This window comes from Lissotriton helveticus, chromosome 11, assembly GCF_964261635.1.
Source record: "Lissotriton helveticus chromosome 11, aLisHel1.1, whole genome shotgun sequence".
Lineage (NCBI taxonomy): Eukaryota > Metazoa > Chordata > Amphibia > Caudata > Salamandridae > Lissotriton > Lissotriton helveticus.
Window position 1 is genome coordinate 332,669,119 of NC_136072.1, and position 16,722 is coordinate 332,685,840.

Below are 16,722 nucleotides of genomic sequence, written 5' to 3' on the forward strand. Positions count from 1 at the left end.
AGAGCACCCTGCGGCTGGAGCCGCACGTCACCACAACTGTACTAGGCAGCGCTTTAAAGCAGGAGCCCTTGCTCAACGGTAATTTCCTGCCCGCCGCACTTTACCGGTCTGCCTGCCCGCCCAAAAGGACTGCAAACCCCAGAGCGCCCTGCGCCTAGAGCTGCACGAGTCACCACATCCAGGCAGCGCTTTAAGGCGGGTCCAGGCTTCTGCTGCGAGGGCGGGCCCGTCTCAGACCGGAGGAGGCCGGGCTGGGCCACAATATTGAGAAGTTGGAATCCGGGACGTTTTCAGCCTTGCTCTGTAAGGTATTGTGTAAAAAGTGTTACTGTTACAATGGAGTTTCGGCGTACCTGAGCAGGCGGGCTGTGGAAAGCAGACGTCCTGCAGGCGGTTTTTGCTCTTTCTTTCTCTGCCGGCGTTTTGTGGCTTGTGTTTGTGGCAGCCTCTTCTTTCTTCTTGGCCGGCATGAAGCAATGGTTGGGGACCCAAGGTGACCCCTGCTGAAGACGCCGGGAAAACAACGGAGGCTGTTTGGCAGGGGGTTCTGAGTACAGAGCAGGAGGTAGGAGGATTTTCTCCACGGCAGCCAAATGTAAACAGCCCTTCTTTGACCTCTTTGATCTCGGTGCCTAAGGAGCAGTATTTTCGGAAAGGAATAACAGGGGAAAAGGCAAGCAACCAGTTAATTAAAGTGTGCCCGGGACACTCGAAGCAGCCTATGAGTAGTCTGTGAGATGCTGAGAGACTAAGACTGTAACTGTAATTTTTTTTATAGATAATTATATTGTTATAAACAATTCCAGGGGTGAGCGAGTGTTCGAGAACAGGCTTTAAACGTGCAGCTCCAGTGCTCTTTTAGTGCTTCAAGTAAACTCTCCGACATCTGCCCTAACTTGGGGGTTAGGTCACGTGGAACCCTGTGAAGCCTTCTTGTCACCAGCTGCCCTACCTGCACACGAGAACAGTCCTGGGGGGACTGCAACGAACGGACATTTCCCACGCCGTGCCACCAGCCAAACAGAGGGGACTACACTTACCATAGCCCCACACTGGCGCCCGACACCGTGTCACTGCGAAAGCGCCAGGAGACACGCCACCATTCATAATTTTCCCTACCTGTTTTGCGCCGTGAGGGGAACGGCAATGAACCAGAGCTCCTGTCGCCGATCTGCCGTGAGGGAAACTGCCATTTCCGGTGCCTTGTTTGCCTGCTCGCCATGAGGGGAACGGCTGGAGCGGACTACACCTCCCGGCAGCCCCCTGTGGCGCCTGGCGCGACGCACAGGAAATCGCGCCCGGAGGCGGGATAAAGCCCACCAAGGACTCCAGCACCGCGAGACGTGCGTGAAGCCCGGGCCAAGGGCGAGCCCGTCCGAGGCCATCAGAGGCAGGAAGAGGCTGGGCCACCCCTTTTGGTCTCTGAGAGGGGCAAAGGCCAGCCCCAGGATTTGCACCATCTCAAATCACCTATAAGGTTAGTGATCTCTAGCTTCCGGGCTTTCTCTTCCCTGTATCAACAATTCCTTCCCTCCTATAAAGATGAGAAGGCGTGCTGGGGCGGGCAAGCCAACTGCTACATCATTACAGACTTCATCCTCCATCAAGCAGACCTCTATAGATAAAATGCTCCAGAGAGCCTTTGGTGTTGTGGCAAATGAAATCGAACTAACGGAGAGACGCTTATCCCTCACACCTAACCTTGCCATTATAAACGCTCCGTCTGAAATATCTGACTGTTCCCTTACTAGAGACCAGGAACTCGCTCCTATTGCCTCAAGCCCCCTGAACAAAACAGGGAAGTGACATCCCAGGGGGAGCTCGCCCAAAGAAAGGGAAACCTAAGACCAGCAACACAAGAGGACCAAAAAAAAAAAAAGAAAAAGTGCCACCACCCAAAATTGCTACGGTTACAAGGAGCACTACCCATAGTCCGCTACTCACTGAGGGCTCGGAACAGCCAGCTTGGGTTATGGACATGGTCGTAGATATGCAGGTCCAAATAAGGACCATAGAGCGGGATGAACTAAAAAATCTCTGGGACCAGGTTGATAAACTGGCAAAATTAGCAGAACGGTGGGCGGATAGGGCTGAAACTATTCTCAAAGAAAAGGCCCAAATTAACACACCGCCACACAACACCTGGCCCCCAAGCTATAGAAGTAAACCCACTGGTTACTAGCAGAACTCCACAACCCAATAAGGAAAATGAAGGAAAGCAAAATAGTGGCACAAAAGAGTTAGAGAAAGGAAATAGTAAACAAGACCAGGCATTAAAGCCCACAACTCAGAAGGAAAATCCTAATAGAGGGGGAGCAGTCAGACTTGGTGAGAATACAGTCGACAGGGTAAGGGCCAGACAAAATAGCAGACAACAGGAGTGTTCATATGAGGAAACCTTGCCATGTATTAATCTTCCACCAGCCTCGATTCCCCTTACAGCCATTTTAACTGGAGTCCCCGAACTTAAGAAAGGCACCAGGGAAACGTTCCATGACCTGAAAAACAAAAGTACTCACTGGCTAGTTAAAAACAATCTCCTTAACATCAGGGATATAAATTAAATTATTATGATCCGTAGGGTGGGATGGGTAGGCTGGAGACCCAAAGACATCACAGGGGACTGTGTTATTATAAACTTTAGGAACGGGGGGGATAGTTAACCACTTTCTAGACTGCTACTTATCTAGATCAGGTAGTAGTATCAACCTAGTCTCCCTAGGGTATTTTTATCGTTGTTATTGGCCCATCTCATTTCTGGATTCTCTGAACAAAGTAGTTGGCCGAATAATCCTGGAACGCCTACACGATTGGGCTGAGGACAACCAGGTCCTATCTGACATACAATATGGCTTACGTGAGGGCTTAGGGACCACTGACCAGTCTCTAAAGTTAGCTATTCTTGTTGGGAAATACACCCGGGTGAAGAAGGGCAGACTGTTTTTAGCTTTCGGGGATCTCCCTGCGGCCTTCGAATATGTGAGCCATGCTATGCTATGGGAGATCCTCGAGACGATGGGAGTGGATGTACAAATTATCCACTTTCTTAAGCGTTTTTATAATGACGCTAAGGCACAAGTGCATTTTCCTTTGGGTGGTGAACGCACAGCTCCTTTTTTCAATAGGGAGGGGGATAGGCAAGGTTGTGTCATAGTCCCCTTCCTTTTTAATCTATATATAAACGGGTTGGGTCAGGTCCTCAAAGATGGCTGAGATTTTCCTCAAAGAAGCGGACGGCCAATACCTGCGCTCCTTTATGCGGACAACGCAGTTTTGATGTCTCGTACGCAAATAGGCCTACAGAGGGTCCTAGACAGTTTTCCCAATTTTATGAATGACCTTGGTCTTAGCATGAACACTTCGAAGACTTTTACAATGAGGTGTGGCTGTGGTAGTCAGAGGTCCAGGGACATGTTTGTGGACGGACAGAAGATAGAGTCCACAAAGAGTTTCTTATATCTTGGAATATTATTTCATAAAAATTACATATGGGTCCAGGTTGTCTCAGTAAAAAAAACTGGTGTTTCTAAGAACAGCCCTGGTGAATTTTTCGAAAAAATTGGCTTGGGGTCCTCCAGTAGAGCATATTAAAATGTATAAAGCAAAATGCATTGCCACCGCTATGTATAGGGCAGGGGTGTGGAGCTTCGCAGATATTCACCCGCTTCAACTGGTGGAAAGCACCTTTTTAAGATACATTTTGTCTGTACCAGCTAGTACTTCTTCGTATATCAGCCATGCTGAGCTGGGGCTTCCATATATTTCTGATCTTATTAAATTGGAACCTATTCTCCTATGGCATAGGATTTGGACGAAAGTAGAGATAAAACTAAATAGGGACATCTTAATGGATAGTCTGAAATTGGAAGGGGCTCTAAAGATCCTGTGGGTAAGGTACGTCCGAAACTTTATGCGTGATTTAGGTCACTTAGAATACTTTACCAACCCGAGTACTATCCAGACAGTCTCGAGAAAGGACCTAAAAAAGGAGGGTCTCCAGCTATTGTATACATTAAGAATGTCGGTAGAGATTTTAAAGCCCAATGTCCACCATAATCAGTTGATTTAAACTACTTTTAGCATACAACCGTATTTAATATTTGTACCTGGCGGGTACAATAGGTTCCTATTAACTAGATTTAGGCTAAGGACCTTTCATAGAGTTGTAACCTTTCCTAATATGAACGAATGGACCAGAGATTTGCAATTGTTTCCATGTGACAACCATTCAGCTCAATCTACTATCCATGTTTTATTTTGTAAATTTTATAGGGAGTTAAGGAAGCTATGGATTGTTTCAATTTTAAAATCTTTTGGGATAAGACAATGTCGCCTGGCACTGACTATATTGCAGCTCTTGGAGATTGAGCATATAGCATGGAGGATGGCTATGTTCTTGAAGAAAGAATTCTATCAAAGTAAACGCATTGTAATTTAAGCACTGAGATTATGGGTGCATTGTAATATTTTTTATCAAGCCTGACTTTTTAGAATAATTTGTATAAACTTTTTTTTTCCTTTTATACCCATTATGTGTAATGAATCGTGTGTTTTATGTGCTTTTAGGATTGTCTATGAATCAACCAAATAAAGTTTTCCTTGACTTGACTTATAGACCAGTTCAATATTTCTCTTGAACGGGCCATTCCTAATAATGGTAAGACTGGGGTTGTCTATACAACTCAAATCCTCTTCCTTAAGGCTTAAGATAAAATGACGCATCAGCAAATATCTAAAAAATAAGACAGTTGACAGCAGAGGAACCGGTTGCTGCAGATTACAAAATGAGGAGAAAACCATACTATCAAAAAGTTGGCCTAACGTCAGGAGATTAGCCTTTCCCCAAGTCTCCCTGAAACCCCCTTGAATACAATTGGAAAAATTGGGGATATAGCTCAAGTATGTGAGCTGATTGAAGGAGGTAGTGCTGGGGAATATTCTCTTAAAAGAACCCCATATAAGATGGAAGATTTTTCAATTCTTGAACCTGGTTTGCTTTAAGTATATTGTGTCCAATATGCCCACGCAGGAGGCTAACGATTCCACCAGTGGGAGGAACTCACTAAACATACGACCCATTGCCCCCATCCCAATAACAACCGAAGTCATGAAAATAAAGATGCCAGATAACAGAACCTGAGGAACAGGAGTGAGACCCCCCCCCTCTTCCTTAGACTGCTGTAGAAACTGGATCTTACACTGAGGCTTTCGATAAGACCAAATCAACTTCTGTCATAAGGCTTTCACTTTCATAAAAAAGGCAACAGGAAGAAAATGTGGTGGACAACTGAAAATATAAATATATCGAGGGAGGATAATCATCTTGATAACATTACAGCAGCCGATGAGCCCCAAATACTAACAGTTCCACTTAAACACCTCTGCTGAATGTCAAAACAACTTACCGTAGTTTTCCGAAATCTCAAGAGTATTAATCGTTAAGGTAACCCCAAGATACACTAGAGACTTCACCCACCTCCTGCCCCGGCCAGGCAAAGCCACATTGGAAAGGATCAAAGTCTACTCCTGGTTTAACTTGCAACCGGCGACTACTCCAAAAGCCTGGGCCACTGCCACTACCACACATAGACCGCACATCAGGCGGAGGTCAAGAAGGCAATGTCGTCCACATATGCTAGAATTTTCACTTCAAAGTGATGCAGTCGCAGGGGTTGTATTTCTAAGATCCGTTTGAGGGACTGAATAAACGGTTTGATGTAGAGGGGAAATAACGGAGGGGAAAGAGGACACTCCTACCTGGTATTGTGAGGTATGGAAATAGGATCTGATAATTCCCCCACGCGGCATATCCTAGCCTTAAGGCCCGAGTAGGGACTACCTGCCTATAGAGATAAAGACTGGGTCTAAGCCTACGGTTTCCATGACCCCACCCCTCATAGCCAGGAGACCTCATCAAAGGCCTTCTCTGCATCCAAACATATCATACCAAATGAACCACCCCCAACTGAGGCTACCTTCAGAGCCATAAAAGCAGTATTGACATGCAATGTTGTGTCCTGGCCTGGTATGAATCCATGCTGGTTTGGGTCCACCAATACTGCAATGATTAGAGGATACCGATTAGCAAAAACGCATATATAGATCTTTGAGTCTGCACTGATTAACAAAATTGAGCGGTATGACACAAACTGTAGGATCTTTTCTATTTTTAGTTTTCCCTGTTTGTCTACCTTCAAGACTCAGGTACCCAATCCGACAATCGGAGAATTAAACAAGTCCCTCAACATCAGCACCAGATACTGAGAGAAGGTAGCCTAGAACCCTAACTGTATCTGGTCGGGACCAGACGCCTTCCCGTGGCCAAAGAGCTAATGGCATCATTAACCTCCCCAAGAGCACTGGGTACCTCCAACTTAGACCGCTAGGTAAGGGTGGCCATGTGATCTAGGTGATGCTGGTTAAAATAAATCGGGGTATTTCCTATGGGGAGTATACGCAGTCCTCTCTATATAGGTTCTGACAGAATCTACAAATAACTTTACAGATTGAGGCTGGATCGGTAACTGAGGACCCATTCTAATCCCTAATCAGCCAAATGCCATTTAAACTGATCTCTCCCTTACCCTAAATGATACCATTCAGCCCATTTCCTCATTTTTTTCAAAGAAGGCCACCTGCCTGAGCCTTTACATTTTTAACCACTCTATCCCAAATTTGTTTCCTAAGGGAGGTTCTAAGATCCGTAAACTGCTCTCAGAGCCAGTCGGCCCATGGCCCATCCTTTACCATAAGACAATATCCCTAGTCAGTTTCTAAAGAGCTGAGTCCATCGGGCCGAAATTTCCTTTGCAAGTGACACTTTCCGTCAACAGGAGGCAAATTGGAGGGTCTGTTCTGCTACACAAGGACTTTAGAGCGTCCCAGACCACTGGGAGTGGTGCTGATCGGTCATTAAACTCAATAAATTCACTTAAGTGTGCATTCACAGAGATAACATAACCATTTTCAACAGAAGCCTGTGTTCAAATGTCCACCTTCTGTGGCCTGATGCCTGCATAGAAGCCCCTAGTGAAATAGACAATGACAAAGAGCTGTGAGCCGACAGAACCCGCAGGTTGAGTGCAATACTTGAAGAGAAAACAAAAGTACTACTCACCAGGAACATATCAAGCCTTGTTATAGCTTTATGGAGCACAGAGTAACATGTAAACCCCAGATCCTGAGGATCTTTGAACCACCAAAGATCGACCAGAGCATATTAGGAAAGTAATTGGTAAACTGCCCCCCTGACCCGATATTTGCCCCAACTAGCCGGGTCAAATGAAAACCGGGCAGAGGATACACGCTGAGATGGTGTCGTTTTTGGGACACAGCGTCACATTGAAGACGCCACAGACTATGTAAGGTTAGGTCTTTAGATGCAGCTTTGATAAAAGGAAATCAAGAACCTTCAGGTCATCCGTGTTCGTACAGTTTAAAACACAGATAGTGAACTGATGACTGTTCTTCTGCATCGTCGCTACCAACCACTGCACCCCACCGCCCCCTCCTGGCCCATCATTTGTCGCAATACCCCCCCCACCTACTGTCAAGCCAGAAGTGAGATCCCCCCCTCTGGGAGGAGGTATGATAAGAAAGGGATAACATCTGATAAACTAGCTTTTTTAGTAAACCTTCAGTTTCAGACAGATGGGTATCCTGGAGGCATAATTTGGGGCAGAAGCGTGTTACATCCTTACCGTATGAGTTTAGGTTACCCGTATGCAGCGCTTTTACCCATTGATAGGATATGCAGCTGCTGAACAGGACCGCCGCCTTTACTGTTACTATTACCACATGAAGTCCACAAGTTACTCCTCCACCTAACAACTTGAGAAAAACCATGTATTTAAATGTTCTGATAGCGGTATTTCCACTACAGACAGCCTTACTCCAAATTAAATTGACTAGAATACTACTCCGAATGCTAAGTAAGAAAAACAAGTGATGCCCCTCCCCCAACCCTCCCACCAAACCCACCCAAGCTCCCACCCCAGGCTCCCAGTGTGGCAAGAAACCCCACCCGATGTTGTGCCCCATACACCTAGGGCTTGTGCCCCTACTCCTGGGATTTGATTGACCATGGGGTCCCATGAGTGTTCCACCCCGGGCCCAAACCGCTCATCTACCCAGAAAGTCTGCTTGAGAAACGAGAGAAAGAGCCTGCCAAAAAAATTAACTAAATCCCAAAAGAGAAGAGAAGGTCCAAGAATTAAAAAAAAGAAAATTACTCCTACAGACCAGCCCATCAACCCACAGACCCGCCATAATGCCCTTTGCAATCCTGACTCTGGAAGTGTCAGTCCCTCTCCTACTAAACCCAAAAGCTAATTTCCCCCCCAACCAAAACTAAACAGCATAGTGCGTGACAGATAGGGAGTCTTTTACACTCTAAACACAAATAAATTTAACAAAATATGCTCAGCCCCCCGGTTGCCACTTAGTTGACAGTTACTGATCTTTTAAATGGTCACAGAAATAGAGGGTCTGGTCATCCTTGCGAATCTGCAGAGTTGCGGGCTTCATGAGACAATCCCCAATATTCTGAAGTGAAGGAATGTGCTTCCAGAGCCTCAAGACTGTATGGTAGCAAAAACCTGATCAAACAAAAAAGTCAATGCCGCTAGCTTTCACCAGCTGCTTAGGAGTGGCAGCCCAAAAGATATCTTGCCGCAGAATAAAATTACCGATGTAGATCACTATAGCTCGAGGGTGCCTGGAGGGCTTGCTTGTAAGTCGGAATAGAAAACGATGTGCAAGTTGCATCACAAAGTCCATATCCCAATCGCTCAATGCATGAAAGGACTCTCGGAACAGGCAAATAAAACCATGGGGATCATCCCCTTTTGCCCCCTCATGAACACCCATCAGGAACACCCATTACCCGCAGATTCCGACGAGACCTGTTCTCAGAGTCCTTCACCTTTGAGGACGGAGTAATCCTCGAGCTACTGCTTTCGACTACCTTTTAGAGAGCTGGCTGGGAAGCTTCGACTATTTCAAGTCGTGATTGAACAATATCCATGTTTTTCGACAGCTTGCGGAGAACCACTTGAGTCTTGAAGAGTGCAGCCTTCAGAGCAACTGAATCCTTGAGATAATCCTCTCAATGTTGTAAAAGGAGACTATAGATAGTCCCCAGTGTTTGGGAATCCTGAACTGAACCAGCGGGCTGGGGCACCCAGAGGAGGCTGTAATATAGCTGGGGGAGCCGCCCCCAGGTGAGGGGAGTTCTTTGGAGTCAGCTCAATTCCATCAGGAACCCATAACAACTTCTCTTCCACCTCTGATGAGGCATCAGGATTGACTACACCTTGATTGAATGGCGCCAGCACAAGGCCCTCAGCTTGATCCACTGGCAGGCTGCCACACCTGCCCCTCCATCGAGGTGAAGTAGCAGAGGAATCACCACTCCCAGATATCGTACTTAGAAGCTCAGAGCGGCTACAGCCAGAACTAGAGGCCAGAGCGGGTTGAGAGGCCTGGTCCAGACCCTCATCCCAGTCACTGTCAGATCTGTGGAGGGAAAAAAAAGCATCTTGAAGTGAAGGCTCATCCCCTGTGAGCCCACTACCGATGCTCATACAGGCATCCCAACAACCACCCCCCCCCCTTAATCCGGCATTAGGCGCTTTTCTCTGTCTTAGGGGAGGCATCTATACCTGCTCGACACATTTTCTTTGGCTCTTCTTTGGCAGGCATCTACTCAAAATCCTTGTTGTACCTCTACAGCGTCCCCAAATTGGAGCCAGAGCCTTCATCCTCCTCAGTACTGCCTCTACTCTCCACAGGCTACACAGTTGCCGCCCAGCCAGCAACAATTTATCCAGCAAGGAGGCTCTCCCATGAAGGAAATGAAGGTACAGTGATTGAAGATTTAGTCCCACAATAAAGTAGCACTGCAAACTGGCAGAAGCACTTCTTCCCCCAGTGACTTGGGAGACACACAGATTTCCCACAGGGCTGCAGCGCCAACATTTCATGATCCACCTCAGCCGACATGCAAAGCAAAGGCAGTCAGTTAAGATCAGCCAACCGAGACCGAATAGCATGCTTACGTCCTTCTCCCGCAAGCTCCAGCAGGAGCCAATCACTGCTCCCGATGCTGCTAGCTCCTAGCCTCACAGTTGGGCGCCGGCTGGGCTGGAGACCGAAAGAAGTGGAACCCCAATCAGAAGTTACTGGTAAGTGAATTGGGAGGGTCTGGTGATCTAGGGACAGCCTTAACGACAGGGGATCAGGCCGCATTTCAGACGCCAGATAGACTAGGTGGGCTCCTGACGCCTGACCCCAGTACCAAACTAACTGCGGGCCACCATCTTGCAAGCCCAAGAAGGAGTAGTTTCTTACCTGTAACTCCAGTTCTGTACTAGGGGTATCTCTGTTATAGTCATAATCTAGTGAATAGTCCCGCCCATGTGCGTGGACCCCGGAGCAATCAAAAATAATCTCTTAAGCGGTCTTCATTGCAGTCCTGCATAGACACTTAAGAGAAAATTAAAGACAATAATGCAGCCTGTACCTACACGGCTACACTGTCCAGTACTTCAACTAGAAATGCCAAGGATATAACACCAATAACGCATTTAACACAATCTGTCAAGTTTCACCCATAGAGAAACTTTCCTCCCCTCACCAAATCCTTGGAATGATCGAGAGGAAGGTAAGGACAGACAAGCCTCCTGTTCCCATTGCAGAGAGCTGCAGGGCGGCCACTTGGAAGTCGGTCCACACCTTTGCTAAGCACTGCTGTCTGGACTCGGATGCCAGAGCAGATGCTCAGGTTGGGCAGGCTTCGCTGCGGAATTTGTTCGCACAATAGTGGTATTGTCTATATTTCTCTTCCGCCGGGTTGTTTTTGGATGGGCTTGCCATTCTATTCACTAGATAATGACTATACACAGAGATCCCCTACAACAGAAGGAGTAGTTTCTTACCTGTAACTCCAGTTCTGTAGTAGGGGTATCTCTGTTATAGTCATAAGCGCCCGCCCTCCTCCCCGGTGGAGAAAATGGTACTGTGATGTATGCTACAGGCCTTGCTTTATGCACCTTCAAAAAGAACTGAAAGTAAAAGGAAGGGGCTGAGCATGCTGGGATACCGAGGGTCTCCAGAGAGTTCCTTAATGGCACGGTATCCCTTTTTCAGACACATAATGGCAGCCTATGGAGGCTTGTCTGTCCTTACCTTCCTCTCTATCATTCCAAGGATTTGGTGAGGGGAGGAAAGTTTCTCTATGTGTGAAACTTGATAGATTGTGTTGTGTGTTATTGGTGTTATATCCTTGGCATTTCTAGTTAAAATACTGGACAGTGTAGCCTTGTAGGTACAGGCTGCATTATTGTCTTTAATTTTCTCTTAAGTGTCTATGCAGGACTGCAATGAAGACCGCTTAAGAGATTATTTGTGATTGCTCCGGGGTCCACGCACATGGGCGGGACTATTCACTAGATTATGACTATACACAGAGATCCCGTACTACAGAAGTAAGGCTTTTTACTCAGAGCTGCTGGCCAAAATCTAGGTTATCATGAATTTGGTCAGCAGCAAGATGTCTATCAAGTAGCCTGTGAAAATAGGGTCAATGATTCAAGACCACCCTCAAATGGCATGACTGTCATTTATATTATAAAAGGCCTTGGAGCTGAACAACTTTTCTCCAGCAAAATATAAATTCAAATTTATCTGATAGTTCACTGCCTAACTATCTAGAGCCATGAACTTGGTTCTACTGGAAACAGTGTCTTGGTTTGAGGCAAGGCTACCTTTTGAGTCTGAGGTTTGGGTAAACTGGTGTTCTCCAACTCAATGTTGTATTTAGCTTAAAGTGTATGCCCACCCACGCTGGACCAAAGTGCAGTGGAGACCTACATATAGCAGTTACCCAACACTGCCATATATTAGTTTTACTGTACCTAAAGCCTTGTTCGGATTACCAGCAAAAATATGGCTCACTGCAACAGAGAAATGTGTCACGTACCATTGTTTCCTCAAAATAGTCTTTAGCACTCAAATTCCCCAACATGCTCTACGCTTACCGTCATGAGGTTTATTGGGAAAATTTAGAGTTAAGACTCAATGGAGGTCTTTCTGTTGTAGGGGAAGGGTAACAACATTTAAAAGGTTTAAACTGCATGATCTTCAAGTCCTCTAAAGTCATTCTCATATGACCTGATGAGGTACGTGAGGTCTGTCATGAAACAAGCTGTTGGTGATTAATTTAAGTCCCTACTGGCTCCAATGCCCAGTGACTATTCCTTCAAGTCTTCCTTGTTCACCACTTCAGACCCTATCCAAGGGCTGGAAAAGCAATGTAAGGCAACGTTCAAGTCCATTGTATTTGCTGTACTGCTTCTATCACTCTTTTGTTTTCAGGAGTAATATATTACTTACGTTACAAATTTGGGTCCCGATTTAGAGTTCTGTGGGCAAGTTACTCTGTCACAAACGTGACAGATAACCCGTCCGCTGTACTATGAGTGTCATCAAGTTTAATCGACTTGTAATACAGGGGACAAATATAAATTACGTTTGTGAGGGAGTAACCAATCAGCAAACTCTAAATCAGGCCCATAGTGTTTAGCTCTATCCTTTGAATCACTCATAACTGTGTTTAGTAAAAGGTCAATCGCGTGCGACAGATGACAGAGGGCCATTCACCCTCCATAACTTTTCCCAAAAGGGATCTCTTCTTTGGGAAGGAAAACAATATTAGTATGACTTTCTTCTGAAGGCGGGTCTCTTAAGTTCTGGAGCCTCTTGGTACTAGTTGCTTTCTTGCTGCTGCCTCTTGATGGGCTCAATTCTAATCAGACTTGGCAGGAGTTGCTGTTCATAAAAAGAACAAAGGAGGTTATGTTATGTTATGTTATCGTTATTTGTTGTGCGCACAGCTGCCCCAGCTGTGGGAAGGTGGGAAGCTGAGGACAAAGACCCCCTACTCTTAATCCAACTACAATAGTAGGGACGTCCACAGCGATTATCCAGCTGGTTTCTCAAATACCATTAGTTGCGTACTTTAGGAGCTTTCTATTTTAGAGAATCAGCAAAAGAAGAGAACGAGGATAAAGAAGAGAAGGAGCATACAGAAATGAAGAGGATATGATGACAATGAAGATAAAGATTATGTAGCGGGAGACAATGCATATTAATCAGAAGAAATGTTGATAAGAGAAATTTAAGCGAGGGATGTAGATTTTGAACAAGAGCTAGGAAAGTCTGGGAAATGTACCACTCTTAATAATCACTCAGGCCAAATGTATGCCTACCTGCAGCACCAGGAATTATTCGCTCAGGGTACAGATCGGTAAGGAACAGGCTGTTTATGAGAGTAGATTTGCCAAGTCCAGATTCACCTAAAAGAAAGAAAGAATTTATTCTACAACATAGAAAACACACTTTATATTATATCAGACAACTATCACTTAATTCCTCCTCCTGCCCAAGATTTCACCAGTGGTACATTTTCTTTACTTCATACCCCAAAACCACTCGATGCTAGGCATAGCACAAAGGATCCTCCTCATTCAAACCTTAAATGTATCCACACTACTCTGCCTAAGCCTTCAAACGTCTCTGCATTAAAGTTGGCAATTACCCAGGGCCCCCACCTTCCAAGAGGCCCTCATCGTAAATTGGATGGTACAGACAAAGTCCTGCAATAATAAAACTGTGCATAAAAAAGTGAATATGTTTTTATGTGTCAGATGGGCATGCAGAAACTCTTGTCTATTCCTGGACTAACAAACGTAACCCTTTAGTTTTTTTTTGTGAACAAACTGAGTTTTCAATCTATTCGGCCACATACTGTAGGGTGTACAATACAGAGAGAGGTTACATAGCATAGGATGTAAAGGTACACTCGTGACATACACAGTCAAATGAAATCTGCTATATCCAGGACTACCCCTCCCTCTCATCTATAATTCAAAGGAATGTAATACAGCACTGCCTTCAGAGGTGTCGCAAACGCATAACATTCGTGCCAATATAACTCCCAATTCAAATTCCAATATAACTCCCAAGGTCCAAACTTAAAAGGGAATCTCTGAGGTGAGAACAAGAAGAATACTCTCCCAAAGTCTCCTCAGATGTCATAACATCCTCTTCCCCTGAAACACCCATCTCATCTATAGACCCTACCCTCCTTTTCTGTTCTCAGAGTACTAACCAAGCATGTTTATTTTTGTCCAATTTACCAAAATCATCTTATCTTTATGTCCTACAGTTTTTGGCTTAAAATCTGAAAAATACTAATGCTCTGATTTAAGACCTCTGAAACAATTATATTCTGAATTATCTAAATCAGCATCGACATTCTCCTTTTTGGGTTTCACCTGCCGAAGGCTGCTGCGCAGCCTTTCAGCGCAGGTGAAATCCTATGTCCCCAATAAGCACTTCGGGAACGTCCCCCGGCTCTCATTGGCTAGCTCCATAAATGGAGGCTAGCCATTGAGTGCCGGATCTGTCCGTCAAGGCCGGACCAGATTCGGGGGCGTTCCCGAGATTTTTTCCCAGGGCGGAGTTACGTTTTTTCCTGTTCCCTCCCCTTTCCCGCTGTCCGTGTCCTCTCCCGCCCCCCTCCCGTCGTCCTTGTCCTCTCCCGCCATCCGTGTCCTCTCCCGCCCCCCTCCCGCCGTCCGTGTCCTCTCCCGCCCCCCTCCCGTCGTCCGTGTCCCCTCCCGTCGTCCGTGTTCTCTCCCGCCCCCCTCCCGTCGTCCGTGTTCTCTCCCGCCCCCCTCCCGTTCGTGCAACTCGAGTCAGCTGTGCCCATCAGCGAAAACAGGCAAGAGAGAGACTCTGAAGGGTACACGCCCTCACTGCTCTCCCCTCTGCTCAGGAGAAGGCGCCGCTTCTGGATTGGCGAAGAGGGGTTGCTGTTGTCACCAGCCACTAAACGGAAGGCGCCAACGCGGACCCTGTCCCAGGAGGGGACAGCAGATGCGGCGCGGTCGGACCCAAGTCGGCAGTCAGGTAAGTTTTCTTTTTTTTTTTTAAACTTTTCTTTTTAATGCCCCCGGCCTCTCATTCCAGCGCTTCCCCACCAAATCCCCCCCAACCCCTCCGCAGCCATTGTGCTGGATGTTGGGTGCGGACACAAGCAGACGACTGGCCCGGGGTGCTCACACTTCTGGGATGCCCTCCAGAGTCTCCCCCGCAGCACCGCAGGTCCGATCACTCGGGAGCCGCCGGGCCTCACAAGGTCGACCGGGGCACTCCCGCTATCCGCTTTGTCGTCTTATTTTTGGCCAGATAGTTTCATTCGCGAGAGAACCTAGTTTCTGCAAGGGTATCACTTATTTATACAGTTTCTAATACTACTTATTATATGCTCCACATGGCAGCTTCAAGGCGCTTTGATATAGCTCAAACATCGGCATACAGGCAGAGTCGCTACGACATTAGACACAGTGCACAGCCGAAACCACACAATGCCAGTCTAATGCACAGTTGTCTGGGACACTGCAAGGCTTTCACGGTGGGTTTGTGCTTGCTCGTCCAACGTGGGCTTCAGTGCGCTTTGTAATTGCTATTGGTTGTTGAAGAGGTGGGTTGATAATTCTTAATTTTGTCATCACAGAGTGAGTTTTAGCAAATTCAGATATAGATGTTCATTAATTATAGACTGGTTCCAGCGAATGTACTATGTATTCTAAACACAATCAAGTTACATTTAACTTTACGCTTACGTACACAGCTCAATGGGTGAAATTGACGGGGGTTCTAAAGGTCGATCCTTAGCACAAATATGACCTCATAGTTTTGATGAGTTGATAATTCGGGTGATATGTGATCATGTGCCTAAATGACTAAAATAACAGGTGTAGTCCAGGATAAATGGATTCTAAAGCCAGCATCCCCGCTTGATCAACAGTGTGATCCTCGGCAAATTTTTTGCCGCCCTGTGCTTCACTTTCTCTGTATAAAAACGGTATAATATTGCGGAGCCAGGGTGCGCCTAGAGCTCAGACCTTTCTAAAAGTGCGCTGGCTCATCATGTGCTCTGTTTTTTGTGCCTTTACAACCTGCTCCCTCTCAAAACCGTGCACATGTTTACAATTCTGTAACATGGCTTCTTTCAAAGAAAATAAGGCACACCCAGAGACACTAGAGCCCTGCTCGATTCAGAGCACATCTCTCTCGCATGCTTTATTTTCCCGTCAGCTACCCATCACAGCACTTAGAAACTAGCGATCTCGCGGTCGGCACTATACTAGTATACCTGACACACGCAGTTGTGTTTTGCAGGGCTGGACAATGAGCCGGGTTGAGAAGCACGTGTTCTACTATCTGCACCCACTCTGTTTCTGCTGCTCTGGTGTCATTTATTTCTTGCAATGTAAAACGTGGCTCGTAATAATACCCCGCCTGTGGGACCAGCTCACAGAAAGAGTGGTGCACACCGGGCTTTTCAAAGTCACTAAACAATCCGTGTACCTCTTCTGTAGTAATCTATACAACCCGTGTGCCTATAGTGATCCGAGAACCAAGGCATCCGTTAACCTCAACACCTTACTTCTGCGTTAACGTAGAAAAAGCACTTCTTCTTAGATATGCATGTATTGTAATACAACACTTACTAAAGTTCTGGATCTGTTACGCCCCTCTCCTCTGTGACCACACACCACTTTCAAAGTGTTTTGTATATCTCAGGCTCGTGCTCTTTACCTGCACAGAAGGAGCCCTCCCCTCCCACTGCTGGGCGCGCCTCGGCACAGGGGC

At 46.3% G+C, this 16,722-nt stretch overlaps 1 protein-coding gene across 6 annotated transcripts in view; it reads right to left on the bottom strand.

Annotated features, from left to right (window-relative positions):
• SEPTIN2 (septin 2) overlaps positions 1-16,722 on the bottom strand; it is an 806,446-nt gene that overhangs the window by 629,234 nt on the left and 160,490 nt on the right. For all 6 annotated transcript variants that reach the window (XM_078665713.1, XM_078665712.1, XM_078665715.1 and 3 more), the window contains exon 4: positions 13,269-13,355. In XM_078665713.1, coding sequence (XP_078521839.1) covers positions 13,269-13,355 — 87 coding nt within the window. The remainder of the gene's footprint in view (positions 1-13,268; positions 13,356-16,722) is intronic.